The sequence below is a fragment of the Galeopterus variegatus genome, unplaced genomic scaffold, assembly GCF_000696425.1.
Source record: "Galeopterus variegatus unplaced genomic scaffold, G_variegatus-3.0.2 Scaffold1310, whole genome shotgun sequence".
In the NCBI taxonomy this organism is placed as follows: Eukaryota; Metazoa; Chordata; class Mammalia; order Dermoptera; family Cynocephalidae; genus Galeopterus; species Galeopterus variegatus.
Window position 1 is genome coordinate 441,093 of NW_007727421.1, and position 14,745 is coordinate 455,837.

Genomic DNA, 14,745 nt, shown 5'->3' on the forward strand with positions numbered 1-14,745 from the left:
CCGGCCCAGGACAAACGTGGGGCCCGGAGCCCGGAGCTACAGAATGAACTGAGAGCGCATCTTAAATGAAAGCCAACGAGCGGTGCGACAGCGGGCGCAGTCTCGAACCGCGTCTGAGTCAGGCATGTGTGTGCACACAGGGGTCTGCTGTACAACCCGCTCCCTCTGGGAGGGAGGCTGGAGGCTAAGAAACGGGGCCACCTTTTGTAAAATTGCTTTGGCGAGTTCCTGGGTTAAAGGTGATTGCTTTAAAGGGTGTCTGCCAATTCTTTAGTACTTGTCCCACAGTGGAGTCCAGCTCTCCTCCCCATGACTGCAGGGCAGGCTTCACCCCTAATGAATAGACACAGAGTGACTTCTGAGTCCAGGACTGGAAAGGCCACCTGCTGCTCACACTGTGACTCTCTTCTTGGAAACTGTGGCCGTGTTGTGAGGAAGCCCTGGCCAACGAGTCAGCCACATGGGGGTGTTCTGGCCAACACCTCACAAGGTCTGTGCTGACAGCCAGCAGCAAACCCAGATCTGGGAGTGACCCGGTGTTCAATATGACCCCAGTGCTGGCCGACTGACTGCAACCACCACCGGAGACTCCAAGTAAGAAGTGCCCAGCTGAGCTATGGCAAGCCCTGAGCATTTAGAGGTGACAATAAATTACTGTAGTTTTATGCCACTACTTTGAGGTTTTGTTATATAGGGATTGAAAATTTGGACAGTTATTTTTTACCTTTGTATTTTTCAGGATTAGAAATATTTAGTTTTATTTCACACCCCTCAGGTGCACCCTGCAATGAACGCAGACCCCTCAGTGGGTCCTGCTTGGAAGCAGCACATCCTGCGCAAGAAGATGCTGAGGCAGCCACCTGTAGGTGCTGCAAAGAAGTTTATTGTGATTTTCTTATCCTGCTATGCCAAACTAGACTTGCTTAAAACATCTCCCAGTCTCTTTAAAGGAACCCTGGTCAAAGGGAGCCTGCAGCTGGTATATTAACCTCAGCAGCAGTTTCAAGTAAGCCATAACTATAAAATTGCTATGGCCAGGATCCTTCGAGAAAGAACACTCCCTGCTGTGGTCACCAGCCTTTGGCAGCTCGGCCCCCGGAGGGTTCCCTACACCTGGAAGTTGATTTCACCGACCAATCTTGAGCTGGATACAGGTTAGGTTGCACAGGACCAGCTGGTAGGGTCGGCGTGGCCCTCCCAGTGTGGAGGCCGGGCAATGGCCTTGTTTGTTCAGTCCACCCAGGAATGTACGCCTTGGGCTGTCTGGGTTTTTTGTGGCCAGTTGAGGCAGGCAGGGTCTGCCCTGGGTTCACTGTGTGCACCATCACCCTGGCCTGGGGTGAGCTGGAGGGGCCACTGGGGCCCAGAGCTCCAGGACCAGGGGTCCAGGGGTCCTTGTCCACGCCGGCCAGCTCTCTAGTGTTCTCGCCATGGTCTCTGTGGGAAGAGGAGGCACAAGTAGGGTAAGAGCGAAGCCAGGGTTCAACCCCAATTCCACGCCTTCCCCGCTGCCCAGGCCCCAGGCCTTCAGTGGACCTGGGGCAGACCACTGCCCTGAGGGCTGCGGAGCCCCATGTCTTCCTGCCAGGGGTAGCCCTGGGCCTTGGGGCTCACAGAGGCCACTACATCTTCCTCCTGGGCCCTGTCACTAACGGGGCCTGTTTCCTCACACACACAACCAGGGGTTGGCCCAGGGGCTGGACGCTCACCTTACTAAGGGGTGAGAAGGGGCTTTCTGGGGCTTATTCAGAGTGTGTGGCTGCCTGTCCAGGGCCTGGGGATGTCCTAGGCATTGAAGGGATACTGGGAACCAGGAACACCAGGGGGAGGACACCTTCCTTCCTGCCAGCCTATCCTCTGTGGTGGCCTGGAGTTGGACCACCCACCTTCTACATCTCAGTACCCTTTGGCTCCCCCAATCCCCAAAACACAAACCAACCCATTCTCCAGTCTGATCAGATGCTGGCCCCACCCCCGTCAGCCAGGCCCCGCCTCACCTCTGGCCTCTCTCCATGGAGGCTGCCCAGCTGCTCTGGCCTCCAGCCCTCTGCATGCTGCCCACTCCCCTAAGGTGCTGTTTCTCTCCTTCCCCTCAATGCAGGCTCTCCCAGTCTGTTCACTTCACACATCACCTCTCCATGAAGCCTTCCCAGATCATTGCTCCCACCCACACCTAATTCTCAGAAGAACTCTAGGAAGTAGTAGGAATTAAGAAATATGTGTTGGTTCAATGAACAAGTGAATGAAAGAATGAATGAATGAATGAATGGAAAGCAAAGGGTAGCTTAGTGGGAAGTATGTGGACTTGGAGCCTGAGTCTAAGCCCAGCTTCACGCTTACTAGTTGTGTGTGATTCTGGGTCAGTTTCTGAACCTATCTGGTTCTTTACCAGTAAAAGGAGATAAAAGCAGCACCCATCCCTTCAGGTTAAGAGTTAGTATTTAGAAGAGTTTAGGACCATGCCTGGCACATTGCAAGTGCTGGGAAATGTTTTAAAAAAGCAAGGTTAAGGGGCAGACCCAGCCTTGCTAAAGCCAAGTTACTACCAATCAGGCAGGAGTTAGTATTTAGAAGAGTTTAGGACCATGCCTGGCACATTGCAAGTGCTGGGAAATGTTTAAAAAAAGCAAGGTTAAGGGGCAGACCCAGCCTTGCTAAAGCCAAGTTACTACCAATCAGGCATCCTGGGCCCCAGGACAGACACATCCAGAAGACCCTGTCTGGGAGCCAGAGGCCCAGAGCAGGGGACTCTGACTGCATGTGCTGTGCAGCCCGGGTGGGAGCTGCCCTCTCTGAGTCCCATCAAGCTGGGCTGAGCGCTTGGGAACCTGCTGTGGCAGAGCTCAGGGGAAGAAGGCCTCTGCCCCAAGTGCACTGCCCCCCAGCTCCCGCTCAGGCTCACTTCCAACTTCCTGCCTTTTGAGCTGAACTGACTCTCAGACTGGCCCCCAAGCCGGCCTCTTCCAGCCTGCCCCAGCCCCCTCAAGGGCCCCAACTCTCCAGGGCTCTCCAACTCCCTCAGGGAGGTAAACACAGTTCCCTCTGCAGATCTGTACCACCTGTGGATGGAGCGTGTGCGTCTGACCATCCACAGTGTGTGTCTTGGAGCTCTAACAGCCGGTGCAGATACCTGTTGTGCAGGGACATGGCAGACGTGTGACCCCAGGCAGCACCCCTGGGAGCCCCTCAGTCTCAGGCTCCAGCCAGTGAAGCCCCTGCAGCAGTAGCAGCAACCACAGCAGCTGCCCTTTACCAGGACACCATGTCACTCTGGGAGGTGGCAGTCCTCCCCCCAATCCTTAGGCGCTTTTCCTAATTATGACAGAGGATGATCTGGTCACAGTTTCTGTAATGGGGAGGGAATGTCACAGGGTGGCACCACAGAGAAGCTCTGAAACCAGCCTAGGAAATCTGACTATATAAAGGAAATGCATTAGCCGGAACAGCCTCAACAAAGCTAAAATAAAAAGGAAAGGAACCTGATAAAAACACTTGCAGCCAATTGGCAGGTCAGGCTCCCTCCCATAACACACACAGAGCCCTGGTATTCCTGAGAAAAACATAGTGGATAATCCTTCAGAGAAAACAAAGGAGTAATACCAGCAATGCACTGTGAGCCAAGGTTTGGAGAAAACACTCCTCAACGTTCATCAAAGACATACCAAGAAAAACAACCTGTGTAGCTTACACCTGCTTAAGCCAGCAGCAGAAAAGAAATCATTAGCACTCAGTGATGATGCAGTCGTAAAAATAGCTGAAGGAACTTGCACTGGAGCTCCTGGAGAAAGAATTTGGTAATAAAAATATCCAGACTATTTGGCCTACAGTTTGTTCCTAGGATCACTGCTGAGATGTCGTCTTGAAAAAGAAAAAGAGTGCTAAGTACGAAGACATTTACCACAACCTGACCTGTCAGCAGGTTGGGGCGGCGGGGGCAGCGGGGTCCAAGGGATATTGGAGCATTTGGCACAACGGGTAGCTATTCAGAGAGACCACCATGGTAAACAGGAACATGTCGTTATGTGGGAGAGCGTTTCTGCCACGGCCTCAATGACTTTACATGCTCCCGAAGCTTGAGGGAGATGGGAAAGTGGATTCCTTCCCTGCAGATATCGTGCGCAACACAGGATCACCTAGGTCACCACCTCCTGTGCCTCAGTTTCCTCATCTGCACAAGGACAGGAGCGATAATGACAGTAACAGTCAGTATTCAGTGAGCCATCACCATGGGCTGGGGCCAGGGGCACACACTTGAATTCAGGTAACCTCAACAGCATGGGGAGGGGGGCATCACTGTGATCTCGTGTGACAGGTGAGGAAACTGAAGTTTGGAGCTGTTACAGCCCCATGACGAAGCCGTGAGGGCTGGGAGCAAGCGCTTTGCTGCCTTGGAAGGCTCTGTTTGCATGGACAGAAGCCTCCACCTCAGTGATGTCACCTTGGCACCCAACCCCAGAGTCTGGCGCTGTTCTCCCAGAGGAACTGAGCTCTCGGGCGGTGGCCGACTCCAGGGCCATGCAGGGATGCACAAAATGGGCTGGGAACGTCTTGTGCAAGGCAGGAAGTGCTCAAAGAACGACACGGATGTATCAGCACAGCCTGGCAGGGCACCCGCTGCAAAAGAATAACTGCAGCCCACAGAAAGCGTGCTTGGAAATCATGCGGGGCAGGGGCACAGATGACAGAGCCTGGTCAAGCTGGTAACTGCTGAAGACGGGAGGTGGGACGGGAGGTCTGTAACGCTGTTCTACTTTTGTGTATTTGTGGAATTTTCCCAAAATAAAAGTTTTAGAAAAGAATATTCATAAGTCCCTAGTGATACTAAAACAACAAAACAAAACGGGGCCGGCCCAGTGGCACACTGGATAGTGCGCCGCTTGGGAAGCACGGTAGAAAAGAATATTCATAAGTCCCTAGTGATACTAAAACAACAAAACAAAACGGGGCCGGCCCGGTGGCGCACTGAATAGTGCGCCGCTTGGGAAGCACGGTGGCGCTCCCGTCCGAGGGTTCGGATTCCACATACAGACCAGTTCCCGCTCACTGGCTGAGCGAGGCGCGGGAGCAACGCCGAGGGTTGCAATCCCGTTGCCGGTCCCCGGTCCGGTACGGGGGCAACACTGAGGGTTGCGATCCGTTGCTGGACACGGAAAAAGGCAAAAGACAAAAAAAAAAATGGAAAGAAAAAAACAAAGAGCTCATCCTCATTCCTTGTCAAATTGCAACAGAGTTAACGAGGTTACCGTTCTGTAACCCCCAGGCAATAGCACATCCAGCAGGATCAACCCTGGATGCTGAGGCCATGGGTCAGAGGTCACTGGGGCAGCAGAAGGACCCTGGCAGAACCCCTTTTTCATGCCCTGACAGTGGAGGGATCTGGGGGACTCGCCTCAGCCAAGAGACCCCAGTTGGCATTGCCCACAGGGGCAGTGTGGCTCAAGTCTATGATCTACACCCGCGGTCCCCACACCAGACATGCACAACCTGGCATGGTTATGTGGAAACACCAGACAGATCTAGATGGGGGTCTCCTGGCCCACAGCCCTCAGAAGGCCATGCTACAAAGGACAGCAAGCTTGTCCCAGCTAAGGAGCCCAGAGCCCTGGTGGCCGAGTGCTGCACATGACCCTGGACCACAGGGTGGGTGCAGCTGGTGATGACAACACTGGGAGGTGCTCTCTACTCTACAGGCCTCATGCGGGCAGGACCAGATTTCTGGAGTCAGAAAAACAACGTCCTGTGCCGGTTCAGGAAAAATACAATATGTGCGTGCCCTGAGAGAGAGAGAGAGAGAGAGAGAAAGGGAGGAGGGATAGAGGTAGCCGTGGCAGACACGGGTGTTTGGAACCTTCAGCTTCCCTGTAGCTTTGAATTTTCCAGATAAAAACAGTGGGGGTAGGAGGGGGCAGGACAGTGCTAGAAGGACCACCAGCCTCTTGTTTTAGGGGCCTCCCAAGTTGAGGCCCCATGAGTGTGGGGGCAGCAGGTGCCCCAGGTCCTGAGCAAGCTGCACCCCGCCCCCAGCCCCAATCCTGCCCACGTGGTGAAGGCGTGGTTGTCGTGCGCCTGGCTGGGCCGGCTCCCGGGGCTGCTGCTGCTGCTGTTGTTGGTGTTGAGGCCCTTGAGGCCCAGGTAGGCAGCCTGCACCGTCTCCAAGTCCTCGCCTCTCAGCTGGTACCACAGCTGGGCTGTCCTGGAGGAGAGAGTGCAGATAAAAGACACTGAGTGTGCACATGTCCCCATTGGTGGCACAGGGCAGCATGCATGCTCCACCAAGCCCAGGGCACTGTCTGCAGGTGCTGGGCCGAGCAACAAACCTCTGGAGAGCCGGACAGTGGACACTTCAGGTGCTGCAGGCCAGAGAGCTCCTCCCGCAACTCAACTCTGCCGTGGTGGCTGGAAGGCAGCCTGGCAACAGCAGACGTTGAGCACAGTTTACGTACAAAAACAGGCGGTGGAAAGTTCTAGTGATGGGTGGTACTGACAGTTGCACACACACTGTCAATGCAATTTATGTCACTGGACTGTACACTTAAAGATGGCTAAGATGGTAAATTTTATGTTATGTGTATTTTGCCACAATAAAAAAATACAAACAACAACAAAAGAATAGATTACTGCGGGGAATGGACCCAGTGGCAGGCAGACTTGGCCTGTGGGCTGTAGTGAACCAGCGCTCGGTCTATGGCGAGTGTCACCCCTTCAGGTCTGAGGACATCCACGGCAGCTCTGAAGGCCACTGACACGGGATACATTTCATGTGTACTCAGGTTTAATAGAAAATCCGTGTGCCCAAGGGCCAGCCTGAGAAAGACCACACGGGCAGGACCAAGGGAGCCCTTGTGCCCCACGGCACCCGCAGCTGCAAGGCTCCACAGGGCCGCCTTGTGGGCCAGGCGGTACTTGGTATGATGATTCCCTTATTAGCCAGGGCAGCCCAGGGACCCTCAGACACGAGCCAGAGCAGCTCTGGCAGGTGCGGGGTGGTCAGGATTCCAGGCCACGGGAGGACCCTGAGACCATGCAGCCACTGTACCTGTCCCTGTCGGAGTGCCGCTGCTCACTCCTCTTCACGCACTTGAGGAGGCAGCAGGTGAGGAAGGCCACAGACATGAGCAGGATGACGGCACAGCTCACAATGGAGGCGATCACTGCCACCTTGAAGCCGAAGGTCTCGTGTGGTGGCACAGCTGTGGGGGAGACAGCCACCAGCTCCTGGGTTGGCTTGTCCCGACCTGCCAGGCCTGGGGGTGGGTGGGGGCTGGGGCCCAGGAGTGGACAGGGCCCTCCATAAACCCTCCGTTATCTGGGGGAGGCAGTGAGGCACTGGTGGCTGAGGCAAGGTCTGTGCAAACTGTTTTTAGGGGTGGGGCTATCAAAGAAGACACGTCCCCAAGCAGCAGGCATTTGGGCGGGGTTTTGCAGGCAGTGGAGGAGTTTGCAGAGAGGCAAACGGGCTATCAAAGAAGACACGTCCCCAAGCAGCAGGCATTTGGGCGGGGTTTTGCAGGCAGTGTAGGAGTTTGCAGAGAGGCAAATAGGCAAACTGGAGAAGCTCTGACAGGGAGTTCACAATGATGGCCTCCCTGGCTCCCACCCACTGGACCCAGGACTGAGGAGTGGAGGAAGGGTAGGCCACACAGAGCACATGACAGTAGACACGGTGTTGATGAGGACTTGCCCAGGCCATGGTCTGAGTTGTCACAATGCCTCAAGCTGGCAAAACCCTTCAGGGCCGTATATGCCTTCTCAGGTCACTTTCCAGGAAGGAGCAAAAGCAAGGAAAATGCCTGACTTGTCACATATCAGCCATGGGACCTCAGCTATGTGATAAGAGCTACCTACATCAGATTCCAAGGGATGTTCTGGGAAAAAAAGGCCCTGGGATCCTAATTTGAGAAACACCCTGTACTCTCCCCACACAGCACGTCCCCCAACCCCATTTCCCCCAGTTCCTGGCTGGATGCTGGTCATCAGGACCAGGACACTGTCCAGTGGTCACATGGCCATGTTCTGGCCAATGGCGGATATGGGGAAAGGAAGTGGGACAACTTTTAAGAATGCTCCTGAGACACTGGGACGTGCCCTTTGGCCCTAGGGCCCCCCTCGTCCCATAATAACTGCCTGGAACACAGCTGCTGCCACTTTGGATCATGACATAAGAATGCTCCTGAGACACTGGGACGTGCCCTTTGGCCCTAGGGCCCCCCTCGTCCCATAACTGCCTGGAACACAGCTGCTGCCACTTTGGATCATGACATTGAGGCCACAACCAACAGAGCCAAGACAGGGAAGGGGCCTGGGTCCCATGGCCATGGAGCACCACGTGAGCCTGGCTACCCGTCTGGGGGATTAAAGCTCCATTTTGGTTAACCCTTTATTTTGGGTTTTCAGCCTCTTGGAACCTAAACCTAATAGAAACTTCATTCTCAGTGATTTACCCAGCACATGGTCATCTTAAAGGCTCTGAGAAGTCCTGCAGCACATAAACCCAGCATTTGCCAAACTATGTTGACTCTGCAGTCCTTTTTATGCACAAAACCCATTAACATACTACACATGGCTTCACTTCGGAAAATGCCGTGCCGGGCACTCAACAGGGACTATCTCATCGGCCCTTCAACACCCTTACAACAAACACAACCAGAAAACTAGAAAACCGTCTCCTCCCCCAGACTGGGAGCTCTGGGGCCAAGCACATCGTGGCACTCTGTCCCTATTACCTAGAATTCTTGGCACACAAAATACCCTATTGAAGTTTACCACAAGAAAGGAAGGATGGAAGGAAGTTAATAGATTCCCACTTAGATCACAAAGCACCAGCTCAGACAGCACAGATAACCTTTCGGCACTGAGGGGCTGGAGCAGTGGCAGAGCCAGGATTAGAAGCCCACTGCTAAGGACATGAGCCAACACTGCAGATGTGGAGTTCCGAGGGGCCAATGGCCAATGTCACGCATTGGGAGCAGGACCCTAAACACTGGTCCAGCCTGTGAGTGGACACCCACGCCACCCACATGATGGGATTTTGGGCCAATCTTCCACCTCTGCAGCTGCAGAGCTGGGGCAGCTCAGGACAAAGGGGGCCTTACACTTGCACACGGGGGTCCCTGAAGACCACTCGGCGACATTCCCCTTCCAGGCGCAGGTGAGGAGACCGGACCCCACCATCTGGTGGCCAGAGGGGCAGTGGAACACAAGCACAGTCCCCACAGAAGAGCCATTGCCACGGAGGACTTGGAAGGTGCCCTGCAGGGGCGGCTGCAGCTGGACGCACGTGCCTAGGGAGAGAGAGAAGCATGAGTGAGGCATGGGTGCCGCTGCCCATGAAGGAGCAGGCAGGGGACCCTCTGAAGGCCATGGGACACCTTGGGTCACATTGGGACATCCTGACGCTGGGACAAAGCAGAGCTGGGTCCCTACATGAAGTACAATCTAGATGGTCTGAGGATTATGGTGTTAGAAAAAGAAACCAGTGTTGGGAGACTATAAAAGCAAATACGCAATTGCCGTCTAAGCACAGCCCCAAGGCAGAAATCAAGAGGAAAAAGAGGCAGAGAGATTAACAGATGTGACTGCATCTGAAAAGTAAAAAGCACTTTTATTAGGGAGAAAAAAATTACTCCCTGATAATTGAAAAACAAAAACAAACCCTGATGAAAAAAATTAGGAAAGGATATTTGGAAAATATAGGACAAAACTTTAATACCCTTAATTTATAAAAAAGATCTTGCACATCAATAAAAGCTGAGCATCCAAAAAAAGTTTTTTAAATGGACGAATGGGTAAATGAGCAATTCATGAAAGAGAGATGAATGGCCAACAGACATGAAAAAATGCTTACCCACGTAGTAACCAAAAAACCTCAAATTCGAATTAGAGCTAATCTTTCCCTCATCAACATGGCAAAGATTAAAAGAAAGAAAGATAACGAGCAAGTCAAAAAGAGCTGGGAAGAAAAAAAAAGAGCTGGGAAGTAAGTTTACCGAGATCAGAGTGTAGATGCACATCTTTCCCGGTGCGGTTTGTAAAGGTATTAAGGGCCTTATGCTCTACATGCTTCAGAGAATTTAGCCGAAGGACACAAGGCTCTGCTGCCAAGACAGCTATTCCGCGACGTTCACCGCAGAGCCATGCAGGACAGCCAAAAGCTGGACACAGCCCACCCCTCCGCAGTAGGGAGCCTTATGCTCTACATGCTTCAGAGAATTTAGCCGAAGGACACAAGGCTCTGCTGCCAAGACCTGCTATCCCACGACGTTCACCGCAGAGCCATGCAGGACAGCCAAAAGCTGGACACAGCCCACCCCTCCGCAGTAGGGACTGATTTACTAATCAAGGCACATCCAGACAACGAAATGCTGTAAAATAATTACAATGATGCTGTCCTTAAATCAGGACACAGAGAGATGCTCTGGATGCAGTGGCCATCACAAGAATTTTTATAAAATAGTAACAATGACGACAGCTGGCAGCTATAAGGGACTTACTGTGCACCGGACATGTCGTACGTGCTTTGCATGTGCTAACTCAGGGCTCGGCACAGCAGCCTCCCCAGGGCAGAACTATCATTACCCCCATTTGACAGATGAGCAAACTGTGTGTGCGTGAAGTCACTTCCTGAGGTCACACTTCTCATATGTTGCAGGACAGAGATTCAGAGCCAGACAGGGAGGCTCCTGTGTCACTTCCTCCTGCACACACACTGTGTGTCCTTTTGTGTTTGGCTTCTCTCGCTCGGCACGATGCACCTGAGAGTCACCACACTGCAGGTACCAGTGCATGAAGTGCTCTTTGTACAGATGGACCTTGTTTGTTCTTCTGTTCCTTGACCAGCATTTGAGCTGTCTCCAGTGTTGGAGAAAACTCAGTGAAACGGCTAAGGACGTTCTCCAGCACGGCTCCTGGAGCTCTTCCTCCTGCTTTTCTGGTATTTCCTGACTTTTGAGCATTGACTGTGTACCGCTAGTGCATCAACAGAGACAGCAGGTTATGCTGCATGCGGCAAGTGTGACCAGGAGACAGCCTGTGATAAAGAGTGCCTGAGCATCTCCGTGCCTGCCTCCCTCCGCACAGACGGGGACAGAGACCTGGAGATGGGGCCGATGACAGGGAGGCCCAGGCAGGCAGAGGCAGATGGATGCCATTATCCCACGACAACTGCTACTGACCTTCCCTGTCTTCTGTGCATTATGCTTCCAGCCAGGACCATCCCCTGGGTGCCAGGAGTGGATGTCCTGCTATCCACTGCTCACTGACATGACCAGACCAAACTCCTGAGCTGCCCCAATCTGGTCATTATTATTACAGATGTGGAAACCAAGGCCCAGAGAGGTAGGCGGACCTACCCCAAAGCCCACTGATAGATGGGGGGAGCCAGCACCGAACCCCGGGTTTAAGATTCCTAATTTAATAGCAGAACAAGAAACGGGGGTAGATATTTGCAACATGAATGCAAAAGAGGATTAGTATCTTTTCTAGATAAATAGCACTTATATATTAATAAGACAATGACAAAAATATGGGTAAATTAGGAAAGAGAAAAAAAAGGACTCAAAAAACCATGGGGCAGGCAATTCGACAAGAAAAGGAAATAAAAGGCAATCAGATCAGAAAAGAAGAAATAAAAATATGTTCATTAGATGACATAGAGAAAATCTTCAGGAATCCACTAATAACTACTAGAACTAGTAAGTTCAGCAAGGTTATAGAATACAAGGTCAACATGCAAAAACAACTGTATTTTTGTACAGTAGCAATGAGCAAACTGAAAATGAAATTAAGAAAATAATTCCAATTATGATAGCATCGAAAAAATAAATTACTTTGGGATAAATTTAACAAAAGTACAAAACTTATATTCTGAAAACCACAAAACAACGATGAAAGAAATTAAATAAGACCTAGATAAATGGAAAAACATCTTATGCTCATGGATCAAAACACAGTATTGCTAAGATGGCAATACTGTTATGCACTGCATAATGATATTTTGGTTAACTCTGGACCACAAATACAAAGGTGGACCCAAAAGATTAAAATGGAGGATGGCCAACTAGCTCAGTTGGTTAGAGCATGGCCTTAAAACACTAAGGTCATGGGTCTGGATCCCAGCACCAGACAGCTGTACCCCCTGAAAAAGATTAAAGTGGAGCTGAAAAATTCCTACTGCCTAGTGACACTGCAGCCCTTGTAACATTGTAGGGCAACACATTACTTGTGTTTGTGCTGATGCTGGTGTAAAACCTACTGCGAATTTGCTGAGGAGGAGTGCCTCGCTCACGCACTGAGTAACCCTCCCAAAGGTAGCTCAGACCTGCAAGACAGAAAGCCAACCACTTGACGCATCAGGTCTGACACCGAAGGAAAGGGCTGTTGTCTACTTTAGAGTTCTTGCATGTTTTAATGATTCCTACCCATTGCCATATCAAAATAATAGTTAATAACAGTTAGCTAACACTTACTGAGTGATGCTGAGTGCCAGACACAATCTCTGCTTGTATTTTAACTTTCATAACTTTGTGGGGATGATATTATTCTAACCCCATTTAACAAATGAGGAAAGTGAAGCACAGAGAGACTTAGTAACATAATTACAGGGCCCAGGCTCACACAGCTACGGCCAGTGAAGATAACAGGAAAATTCATTGCTGTTCCCTTTTATAATACACTTTCACACTACAAAATCACCTAATGGCACATGTCTCGGAACATATCCTTGTAGTTAAGTGATGCATGACTGTAGACCCCAAACTGATCTACAGATTCAACACAATCCCTATCAGAATCCCAGCTCCCTTCTTTGCAGAAAATGACAAGCTGATCCTAAAATTCATACGGAAATGCAAAAGACATAAAATAGCCAAAACAATAGTGAAAAAAGAAGAGTGAAGTTGGAGGACTCACACTTCCCAATTTCAAAACTTACTACAAAGCTGCGGTAATCAAAACAGTGTGGTACTGGCATATGGACAGACGTACAGACCAATGGAATAGAATTGACAGTCCAGAAATAAACCCTCACATTTGTAGTCAATTGATTTTCAACAAGGGTGCCAAGACAAGTCAATGGGAAAAGAATAGTTTTTCAATAACTGGTGCTGGGACAACTGGATTACACACATGCAAAAGAAAAAGAAAATCCCCTACCTCACACCACATAAAAAAATGAACTTAAAATGAATCATAGAGGGCCGAGCCTGTGGCACACTCGGGAGAGTGTGGTGCTGGGAGTGCAGCAGCGCTCCCACCATGGGTTCGGATCCTATATAGGGATGACCGGTGTGCTCACGGCGCTCACTGGCTGAGTGCGGTGCGGCCGGTCTCAAAAAGGACAAAAAAAAAAAAATGAATCATAGACCTAAATGTAAGAGCTAAAACTATAAAACTCAGAAGAAAACATGGGGTAAATCTTTGTGACCTTAGGCAATGGTTTCTTATATATGACACCAAAGAGAAAGAACAAAAGAGACAAATAAACTGGACTTCATCAAAATTAAAAATATTTGTGCTCCCAAGGACACAATCAAGAAAGTGAAAGACAACCTACTGAAAGGGAAAAAATATTTGCAAATCATGTGTCTGACAAGAGACTTGTATCCAGAATGTATAAAAAATTACTACAACTCGGTTATAAAAAGACAACCATATTTTAAAATGGGCAAAGGATTTGAACAGACATTTCTCTAAAGAAGATATACCAATGGCCACCAATGAGCACATGAAAAGATTCTCAACATTATTAACATTCAGGGAAATGCAAATCAAAACCACAGTGAGGTACCACTTCATACCCATTAAAAAGATAGTAAGGGGCCGAGCCCGTGGTGCACTCGGGAGAGTGCGGTGCTGGGAGCACAGCAGCGCTCCTGCCGCGGGTTCAGATCCTATAAAGGGATGACCGGTGCGCTCTCAGCGCTCACTGGCTGAGCGTGGTGTGGCCGGTCTCAAAAAAAAAAAAAAGATAGTAAGAAGTGTTAGGGAGAATGTGGAAAAACTGGAACCTTATATGCTGCTGTGGGATTGTAACACGGTGTAGTGGCTTTGGAAAATTGTCTGGTGGTTTCTCAAACATATTACCCTATGACCCAGCAATTCCACTCATAGGTAAAAACACATGACCACACAAAAATGTGTACATGAATATTCATACCAGCATCATTCAAAGTAGCCAGAAAGTTGAAATACCCAAACGTCTGTCAACTGATAAGTGGATAAGCAAAATGTGGCCCATCCATACAATGGAATACTATTCAATCATGAAAAGCAATCAAGTGCTGACACGTGCTGCAACACAGATGAACCCTGAGAACACTATACTCAGTGAAAGGAGTCAGACACGAAAGCATACATATTGTATGATTCCAGTTATGTGCGCAAATCCAGAGAGGCAGAAGTGGAGTAGTGGTTGCCAGAGGCTGGGGGGAGTGAAGAACGGGAGGAGACTGCTAAGGGGTGGGGTCTTCCTTCGGGGTGATGAAAATATTGCAGAATTGACTGAGGTGAGGGTTGCATCTATCTGTGAATCCACTAAAACTTACTGAGCTGTACACTTTAAATGGGTGAGGTGTATGGTATGTGAACTATAGCTCAAAAGAACTGTTGAAAAGTCAGAGGGAAAATATTATGTCAACTAAAGAAATGCATATTTTGAACCTAAGAGACTGTTTTTTGCCTCTTATCTTGGAAGGATTAAAAAGGCCAGCCAATCAGGTTGGTGAGGGTGTAGACAGAGGGGAGGACAAC

At 50.3% G+C, this 14,745-nt stretch overlaps 1 protein-coding gene across 1 annotated transcript; it reads right to left on the reverse strand.

The window, feature by feature from the left end:
* Positions 1–845: 845 nt before the first annotated feature.
* Positions 846–9,388, reverse strand: SUSD3 (sushi domain containing 3). Its single transcript, XM_008576204.1, has 5 exons — positions 9,379–9,388; positions 9,093–9,281; positions 7,037–7,190; positions 6,041–6,193; positions 846–1,437 (listed from the first exon to the last, which is right to left on the reverse strand). The coding sequence occupies exons 1-5, from the start codon at positions 9,386–9,388 to the stop codon at positions 1,071–1,073; spliced, it is 873 nt and encodes a 290-aa protein (XP_008574426.1). The 3' UTR covers positions 846–1,070.
* Positions 9,389–14,745: the final 5,357 nt, after the last annotated feature.